This window comes from Thamnophis sirtalis, unplaced genomic scaffold, assembly GCF_051295495.1.
Source record: "Thamnophis sirtalis isolate CommonGarterSnake01/CBP01778 unplaced genomic scaffold, rThaSir2_p1.2 scaffold_15, whole genome shotgun sequence".
Taxonomy (NCBI): domain Eukaryota; kingdom Metazoa; phylum Chordata; class Lepidosauria; order Squamata; family Natricidae; genus Thamnophis; species Thamnophis sirtalis.
In genome coordinates this window covers 15596725-15606858 of record NW_028261395.1, presented here as the reverse complement: position 1 = coordinate 15606858, position 10134 = coordinate 15596725, and the positions used below count along the sequence as shown (strand labels likewise).

Genomic DNA, 10134 nt, shown 5'->3' with positions numbered 1-10134 from the left:
CCAGGACCATTTCTGGTTAGATTTTCAAGATGAGTTTGATAAACTATATTTTGTGATCTATCCTCTGCAGAATCATCACCAAAATTCTCCGACGATTGGAAGACCTGCATCCCTTCAAATGTTGCTGAGATAATAGTTCCCATTGGTCAGGCCAATCAGACAAGTAAGCAGTTCAGTAAACTCTAAGGTACCCTGACTGTGGTGGAATGTAGTCTGGATTCCCAGAAGGAAGGGGCTGCATTCCAGAAGAGCAAGAGATAGCAAAGTTTAGATAGTTTGGTTGGCAGGAAGAGACTTAAGATGGCTTCTCCTTAGAAGTTCTCACAACATATCCTTATTGATGCAAGTAGTTGCTTTAGTTTGGCAAGATTCTGTCTATAGGTAAGGAACAGTAAAGGAAACTGTTCCTTACCTATTGACAGAATCTTACCAAACTAAAGCAACTACTTGTAAAGGAAACTGCTTTGGAGTAACTCAACATATCTATCTTGGTTTTGTAGCCTGGCAGAGACTCTTTGTATGTGCATGTAGGGATCACCATCAGTGGGCATTGTTTCCATTGTCAAAGGAACACCCTTCATTTTAGACTACATTGAACAAGTATGCTTGTGATCCTCTACCTGTCGGCATAGAAGCACGACCATCTTTGTCAGTGGTGGCAGAAAAATAGCAGAAGTTTGGTAATATCTTTTCTGATGAACACATCGTATTAAGGGGCAAAAGCTTTCTGATGAAGTAATCTGCAGCTTCCTTCACCTTATTTACTGGTTTGTACTTCTTATTCTCTTTTGCATTTGCTAATGAAAGAGTTTGTTACACAAGAGAAACAGAAGGATATTAGCACATCAGGGATTAACTTTTCTGGCAAGGAATACTATGAATGAAAAAGGATTATTAATTATGTTCCTTGCCAAAAACACAAGGAAAAACTCTGATTAAATGGACAGCAATGAGCTGATTTGATATTATTTGTGAGTAACATTAGAAACATTGTACTGATAAACTAAACAAACCCAGCATTTTAATTCAGTTCTCATCTGCTGATGATAGCAATTCCTAGCTTTGTTGTACAAACTCTTGTCTAGATCATGATTCTGGGTTTTGTGCAAAACCAGAGAAGGAGACGATTCAGTCATCAAGCGCAGAGGATCACAGAGAAGAAAATATCTTCTTTTCAAATAGAAATATATTCAATTGAATATTCAATGGAAAACAATGAGAGGATGAGTAGGTTCATACATTATTAAGTGGTGAAAATATGTATAAAACCAGTAGTACTGCTTGCCTCCAGAAGTTGTGGGTGTCATCACTGGAGATTGTTAAGAAGAGATTGGACAAGCATTGGTCTGCAATGGTGTAGGACCATGATGGTAAACCTATGGCATGCGAGCCTGAAGTGGCACAAGGAACCATGTCGCACGCATGCACATATGATAATCAGCTGGCCTTTGTGCAAGCTGGCCTTCTGCTTTCTGGCATGAGCATACACGCTGGCCAGCTGATCGGCGGGTGCACATACATGCCAGTAACCATAGGAATTGCTGGCTGGTGTGCATGTACATGCCAGAAACTGGAAGTTCATTTCCTGGCACCCACATGCTCCCTGCTCAGCTCCTCTTCCTGGTCACAGCTCAGACGAGTACGCATGTGCAAAGTGCTCCCTTTTGGCACTGGGTGCTGAAAAGGTTCGCTATCACTGATGTCGGGTCTCCTGCTTGTGCAAGGGTTGGACTAGAAAACCTCCAAGGTCCCTCCCAACTCTGTTATTCTGCTATAACTTGTGGATTTGTAGATTACATTATAAGAGAAGACATTGTAGATATTGGAGGAGGAGGAAACTCATGTTGGTAGCTCAAAACCAGAGGGAGTCTGAAAGCATCTTTTCCGATGAACACATTTTATTATTAGTCATGAAGTTTTACTTCTGTAAAGATTTGTAAAGACTTTTGCAAGCATCATAGGGATTGGAGAACATTTTCCAAGGTACCAAAATGCTCACCAACCTCCCTATCTCAGACAGTTCCCAGAGACCTTTTCAGAAAATTGGTTTCAGCCGCAACTAGCAATTCTGGAAATGAGTGCAGTGCAGGACTTTTATCTGTGATTACATTTCATTTTTCTATCTGGATCTCCCTGGTAGGAAGGTCTCAAAAATTCAGAGTTGCCTTCCTTTGCAGCCAATGTGCATTTTCACTTCACATTCCATTCTCTTTCAGCAGCTTTGCGCACTAAGAAGCTTAAGTGGATTGATAGAACAGCACATCACATGCTCTGACTTTTGCTAGCGTAAGAATTGCAAAAACAAAATGACTGTGGACTTTATAGTGGTTTTATTGCTTTCTTGCTGCTGCATTTTATTCTTCTCATCTCTGCCAGGTAGACTTCCTTGAAGAGAAAGAAGAATGAAGATAATTACTTGAAGCAACTTAGATCCTGTGACAAAACCTTTAGCTCCATCAGACAACCATGTCTGCCTAGCCCAGATCTTTGGGGAGGACTTGATAGGTGGACGAAAATGCCAAATCCAATCTAAACATCTGGCTTATCATGCAACCAAACCTTATAATAATAAAACCAGTGGGACCACAAAATAAACAAAGTTATACAAAAGGCTGCATTAACAGAGGGTCTATCCCTCAAGATCAAGTGAAGGGTTAGTACCACTTTATAAGGCCTTGGTAATACCACATTTGAAACTCTGCATCCGGTTTAGGTTGCCACAATAATTTTTTAAAAAAAGATGTTGAGACTCTAGTGGAGAGAAAAGCAACCAAGATGATTAAGGGACTGGAGGCTGAAACATACGTATGATGAACGGTTGCTGGAACTGGGCATGGCTAACCAAGTGAAGAGAAGGACCAGGGAAGACGTGAGAGCCGTCTTCCAATATTTGAGGAGCTGCCACAAAGAAGAGGCAGTCAACCTACTCTCCAAAACAGGACAAGAAGCAACGGGTGGAAACTATTCAATGAGAGAAACAATCTAGGAGAAATTTCCTGACAGTTAGAGCAATTAATCAGTGGAATGGCTTGTCTTCAGAAGTTGTAAATACTCCAACACGGGAGGCTTTCAAGGGTAGATTGGACAATCATTTGTCTGAAATGTAATAAAGTCTTCTGCTTCAGTAGATGATTGGATTAGAAGACCTCCAAGGTTCCTTCCAACTCTGTTATTCTGTTAAAGAGAAAACAACATCCCTACCAAAAGTAGGGCAAGTAGGGCAAATATATAAACAAGGATGAAACTCTACACACAAGTACTGAGGATGTTACCTAGTTGGGTAATGAAAGGTCTCCGAGCAAATAACCAAGCTCAGATAGCACCAAAGACTCCAAAGCATATTTTTCCTTTGTTTCACAATAAGAACCCCCCATCTCCTTTTCTCCTTCCTTTCCCTGATTAGTGATTTAATCATGTTTGTTTATTTCTTATTCTTATTTCTAGTGACTCCCTAATTACATAGTATTTGCTTTGGCCACCATTCTTGTATTGTTTAGCTCTCCCCCACCACAAAAAAAAATTAGCTGGGTCCGTTCTTAAAACTTGTCTCTACAAAAGGCTTCTTGGGATTGCACAAAATGTCTCCTTTTGCATTATGCAGTCCCAGGCATGGGAGGGATATGAGGGAGAATTTTTCAGGAATTGTTGGGTTAGGATTAGCGCACAAAGCTTTTCTGTAAGGATTTCCACGTGGTCATGTTCTTTAAGAAGATAAGACTTGTAGATGATTGGATGGAAGAAAGAAAATTCAGGACAAAGAATTGACTAGGGCAGTTAACTGGGAAAAATCCAGACCCTGGAGTCTTTTCCTTTTTTTATTGCAAACATGGTTAATTTGGAATATCCTATTCCTGATGGTTTCACTGAAAGTGAAGTCTTCACCATTGGCACAATTCTGCTGTTTGAAGGTAAGATGGGCTGCTTTAAAGAGTCAGAAGGCTGTTTCTGCCATTCCCTGCCATTTCAGAATTTAAGAATGGAACAAGGAAGAATTTAAGACAGAAATTACATTTATGCTTTGACTATCTCTCTTTCCTATGGATGCTTCAAAGCCTTCAGTTTGGACAACCTTGGTTGCTTCTGGGCTTAATTTTAGTACATGTGTTCAAGGCTCCAAAACATTCTAAGGAAGTATCTAAAGAAGCATCTCTTCCTACTCAATGCTGCTCAAAATGTTTGTGATACACTATGCAATGTCAGTGAAGAGAGGTGTGTTGTTGTAACTCTTGATTGTGGAACCTTCACCCCTCTTCCTTTCATGTGTGCAAATACATTACATAGTCCTGAATATTAGAGTCTGGAGACTAAACTGTACAATGAACGATTGAGGGAACTGGGTATGTGTAGCCTAATGAAGAGAAGGACTAAGGGTGATATGATAAGGGTCTGTCACAGAGAAGAGAAGAGTGGGTCAGCCTATTTTGCAAAGAACCTTAGGGCAGGACAAGAAGTAATGGGTGGAAGATTATCAAAGAGAGATTCAAACTAGAATTAAGAGGAAATTTCCTGACAGTGAAAACAATTAATCACTGGAATGACTTGCCTCTGGAAGTTGTAGATGCTCCATCACTGGAGGCTTTCAAGAAGAGATTGACAGTCATTTGTCTGAAATGCTCGAGCAGGGGGGTTGGACTAGAAGACCCCCAAGGTCCCTTCCAACCCCTTTTATTCTATGTTCTTTCTAGTTCACAAGCATGTAAAAGAATAAGAAACCATGAATCTTATCATTAAAGTTGGAAGGGAATTTGAGAGTCTTATAGTCTCTGGAATGCTGGTCCAGAGACCACAAGATTACCCCATGCATTGATATATGCATCTGCCTATTTTTGTATCTTACTTCATCATGGTTTGTCTTGTGCAAACCATGGTTTGATAGTGCAACCCATCTTGATAATAGGAAAAAGGCAGAATAAAATAGAACATAGAATAATGGGGTTGGAAGGGACCTTAGAGATTTCAAATTTCAAATTTAATGAATTTATATGCCGCCCAATCCCGAAGGACTCCGGGCGGCTTACAGAAATACAACTCTAAAAAGGATAAAAATTAAAAATAGAGAAAAAAGCAGATTAAAAAAAACACATCATGCACTCAATCTAGGCGGGGCTGGACCTCATTCATGAGGTCAACAGCCCCAGGCCTGCCGGAACAGCCAGGTTTTAGTAGCCTTTTGGAAGGCCGACAGAGTGGGAAGGGTCCGGATCTCTGGCGGTAGATCATTCCATAGGGTTGGAGCAACTACAGAGAAGGCCCTCCCCCGAGGAGTCGCCAGCCGACATTGGCTGGTTGACAGCACCCGGAGAAGGCCCATCCTGTGAGATCTTATCGGCCGTTGGGAGGTATGTGGCAGAAGACGGTCTCGCAGATATCCGGGTCCTAGGCCATGTAGGGCTTTAAAGGTGATAACCAGCACCTTGATCTTATGACCCAACCCGTTGCCCATGGCAGGAGATCCTATAGTTCCATTCCAGACAAGTGACTCTCATGCCTGTTTTTTCCTGAGAAGTGTGGCCCATATCTGAAACCAAAGCAATACTACCGCCAATTATACAGTCTAAGAAAGAATTGTAAGGCTCCAGCAGTTTTCCCTAAGTCACTGAGATGCCAAAGAGTGAGACTCGAGACAAGGTTTGCAAAAAGTATCAGCTTTTATTTGTGGCCATAGCAAAGGCTGGGTGACAAAACTATGTCCAAAACATACAAACAAAAGCATGTAAGGAATAGCCACACCCTGGAAGAGTGGCTCAGAGTATTATATACATTTTAGGCAGATAGAAAAAAGTTTATCCAATCAGAGACAAAGATTCGTTACCAACATGATCTTTAAAGCATTCTTTGGTTCAAGCTCCTGTCTCTGTCTACCTTATCTGTGGAGTATTCCTATAGCCTTGTGTAGGGGGTGGCTGCCCCCCTTTGCCAAGTTGTTTTTCAGCAGATTGCTTTAAGGATTTATGAGCCAGGAAAACTCCCTAGTTTGGTTCCTTTATCTATACAGTTTGATATTCCCATGTAACAATTTCTTCTACTAGCTTTCAAAAATGTGCCAAGCTTTGAAGCCAAGAATAGAAGCGACAGAAGCAGTGAGATAACATTTGCAGTCTGGTGCTAAGGTTACAATATGCTAGGCTAGAAAACAACTAATTTCAGACAGTATACAATAATATAAGCAGGAACCAATATTGATTCATATACTCCTTCAGAATGAAGCATGATGGGGGCTTCTCTTTCCCCTCCTGCGCCTGATCCAGGTGCCAGAAGTACTTAAAGAATCAGACATCTTCACCCCATTGAGTTATTTACTTATTTAATAGCAATAGCAGTTAGACTTATATACTGCTTCATAGGGCTTTCAGCCCTCTCTAAGCGGTTTACAGAGTCAGCATATTGCCCCCAACAACAATCCGGGTCCTCATTTTACCCACCTCGGAAGGATGGAAGGCTGAGTCAACCTTGAGCCGGTGAGATTTGAACAGCCGAACTGCTGAACTGCAGTCAGCTGAAGTAGCCTGCAGTGCTGCATTTAACCACTGCGCCACCTCGGTAGGTGGGCAACTAATAATAGAGGTAGGGCAACTAATAATAACTCCAACCATGTTATTTCCATCTTCTGAACAATAATTTTCCTTTCCCTTTGCTAACAAGCGACTTGACCTTTCTACTTCTGTCCAAGCTAATAAAGATGTTCTCCCTGTGAATTCATAGAGGAGATATTAAATGATGCAACAACAAAAAAATCCAATTTCTGGATAGATTTTCCCTGAAGGCAGAGGAAAAGGTACATGAAACAGAAATAATTCGCTTGACGGCAAAGGAATATTACAACATTGTTGACTGTTGTAAAAACATTTAGGTTGGGGAGTTCTAAAAATGAAATATAGAGATATTTCTGTTTAGACATATAAGTCATGAAGGTTATGTTTGATCTACCCTGCTTTGTTTGTGTATATGTGTGCACATAAAATTTATTTGTTTATACATTTATTTACCAAAGCTTTATTCCAATGTATTATCTGAAGATTCCCGATGGTCTATAATGAAAATCTTCTTTGCTCTTTCTGCATCTGCATTCAAAGTAGCAGTCTAAAGTACTTTAGTGAAATATTCAGAATTAGATTTGAAACCTGTAACGAGCTACAGGAAATCATAGAAAGCATGCTAAACCATAGAACATTGCATTATACTATGCAAAAGAGTCCTTTATTTTGCTTAAAGACACTCTTCCCTTTGTCTGGCATTTAAATCTTAGAATCCTGGGGTTGAAAGGGATCTAAAGGTCTTCTAGTCCAACCTCCTCTCTGAAGGGAACTTTAAAGCCACGATCCTTTAAAAAGGGGAGGGCTATCAGAGAAATAGATACCTGGAGAGCAATTCATTCTTGCTGTAGTGAAATGCATTGCTGTTAATGTTAAGCTGTAAAGATTTTCAATTTAAATCTATATATGTAAATTAACATCTGTTTTTTTTTTACATAGATATGACCTTTGTGGTTCTCATTTTGGAAACAGATTTCTTCTCTGTTTATAAGGCTATTCTAATACCTTATAGAAGGTTTTTTTTTCTTTTAACAGCAACTTTGTATAATATATTAGATACAAGTTTGAAATTCAGATGGCAACCCTTTGGCTGACCTTGTTGATCTCAGAGGTTAAGGAAGGTTGGCCCTGAATGGGGAGCCACTGAAATTCCAGGGTCTTGACCAGGTTTGGAAGTTAGAAAAAAATTTTCCCTAGAACAGACTGACAAACTAATCTGTAGTTTTCATTTAAAAAAAAAAACCTGCCAAAAACCTGCCAGGAATCACCCAAAGTTTCGTTCAAGAAATCTTTATTTTGAAGTCTGACTCATGTTCAAAAATAGTTTACCCCCAGCGGGGGGGGGGGAACCCTATTTAATAAACATAGTAACACATAAGTCCTAGATTACCTTTCTTTTCAAACAAAGTGCCCACAGCTGTGATCAAAGAGACAGCCTTTGTGTCCACCTCAAAACTCCCTTTCTGAAATGAAGGGATTGCATAACTCAACTGACAGCCACCACCCAGCCAGTTCCAGAGCAGGGACTCCGTGGCTGTTTCTCTCTCTCTGACATTCCATCTTTCCTGAACGAGAGACACGGGAAAAGGGAAGGCAGAGAGTTGCTGTTGCTTCTTTTCAAAAGAGCTAAATTTAGCAATGGCCAAACACTTCCAGAAGGCAACCGGCTTGGGGTTTTGATGAGCAGAAAGGCAGAAGGAGGCGGGGGAGGAGGGAGAAGAGGGGGCAGATGGAAGGCGGGGGGAGAGGGAGAGAGAGAGAGAGGGAGGGAGAGAGAGAATGAGAGAGAGAACAGCAACAGACAAGGTACAGTCTAGGTTAGTTTAGCTCCAAAGATGTCGGCACCTGATTCTCTTCCAGAAGGATTTACTGAGTTCGAAATGATGAGTTTTGGCACCATGATGCTGACGGAAGGTAAGGTGGGGTGGTTATGTAACACGGACCCAGCTGAATCCAGGTCTTCTTCCTGAAATTACATTGCTAAGCAACAAAAAAAAAGTTTTAGGAGCCTGACAGTTGGATTTCACAGAATTTATAAGAACTTCATCTAAGCAATGCAGCCTAGATTATTTATTCGTGGGGGGAACTTGTTCATTGACAGAAAATGTATATTTTCCATACTGCCTTGCATATTTAGTCTATATAAGCTATACAAGTTACTTTTCTGAATAAACAAAGCTGCAGCATTTTATATCTTTGTTTGGGTTTGTGCTGATCAACCCGCTGTCAGAGTCCGAGACAAAAATTACAAATCACAATAAAATGATTCTTTTATATATATATATATTTATATATTTTAGCTTTGTTTGGATTCTCTCTGAATGTGCTGACCATCATTGCTTTCTGGAAGATCAAAGAGATTCAAACCCCTGGCAACTTTCTGATACTCAACCTGGCCTTGTCTGATTGTGGCATTTGCATCAACGCTTTCATCGCTGCCTTCTCCAGCTTCTTAAGGTAGGCTTCACTTATTTGGAGAGATGGCTATTTTGTCCTTCTGCTTAAAAATAGCACTGAAAAAACTGCAGAGAGCCGCGTGCCCTCTGAGCATAGCCTGCCTCCACACATTAATGCTCACTCAGAGAAGCAGAAAATCATTGTCAGTCCCTAACTTCTCATTGGGGGCACTTTTCATGCAAATGTAAATCTTTGGCCATTCTAATTTGAAGATACATCGCTCCTCTCTGGGGAAGAAGGGAGGGAGAGAGGGAGACCATGCTATTCTATATAGCAATTATATTGCCAGGCAGAATCGACCAGGAGAAATGGGCTTGGTTGGTCTTAAAAAGGCTAAGCAGGTCAGAACCGGTTAGTGCATGGGAGACCACCCGGAAATCTTATAATGGTGAAGTGGAAATCCAAATTATACCAAAAGAAGGCAAAAAATGTTGAACTGAGAAGAAAAAATAGATGCAGGCATATTGACAGAAATGGAGAATGCCTCAAGAGAGTCATGTTCTACCCAACACCAAAATCACATGAACCTTTATAAAACCTCTTTATAAAACCTTAGGAAGACCATACCTGCAATACTGCATCCCATTTTGGTCACCCCATTACAAGAAAGATATTGAGACTTTGGGAAAAGTGCAAAGAAGAGCGACTAAGATGGTTAAAGGCCTGGAGATTAAAACATATGAAGAACAGTTGCAGAAACTGGATATAGCCAGTCCAGAGAAAGGAAGGACTATGTGAGACATGATAGCAATATTCCAGTATTTGAGGGGCTGCCATAAAGGGGGGGTCCACCTATTCTCCAAAGCACCAGAAGGCAGGACAAGAAGCAACGGATGGAAACTAACCAAGGAGAGAAGCAATCTGGAATTAAGGAGAAACTTCCTAACAGTGAGGACAATTAACCAGTGGAACAGCTTGCCTTCAGAAATTGTGGGTCTCCATCACTGGAGGTTTTTAAGAAGAGGTTGGACAGCCACTTGTGTGAAATGGCGTAGGGTCTCCTGCTTGAGCAGGGGGTTGGACTGGGAGACCTCCAAGATCCTTTCCAGCTCTATTCTGATTGATCTCCTTCAATAGCACATTCAGACATTCAAAAGTGGCTCAAGGAAAGCAAACAAAACCGCCAGGAAGAGGCATTTGCAAA

The 10134-nt window shown here is 40.9% G+C and overlaps 1 protein-coding gene across 3 annotated transcripts in view; it reads left to right on the top strand.

Annotated features, from left to right (window-relative positions):
• The first annotated feature begins 3747 nt into the window (after nt 1–3747).
• RGR (retinal G protein coupled receptor) overlaps nt 3748–10134 on the top strand; it is a 34104-nt gene continuing 27717 nt past the window's right edge. Inside the window, exons 1-2 of one of the 3 annotated variants that reach the window (XM_087702196.1) lie at nt 3748–3908; nt 8834–8990. In XM_087702196.1, the coding sequence (XP_087558322.1) occupies nt 3827–3908; nt 8834–8990 (239 nt within the window). In that variant the 5' untranslated portion in view covers nt 3748–3826. Of the gene's footprint in view, nt 3909–8290; nt 8448–8833; nt 8991–10134 lie in introns of those variants that run through there. The other 2 variants (XM_087702194.1, XM_087702195.1) reach the window with 2 other exon arrangements.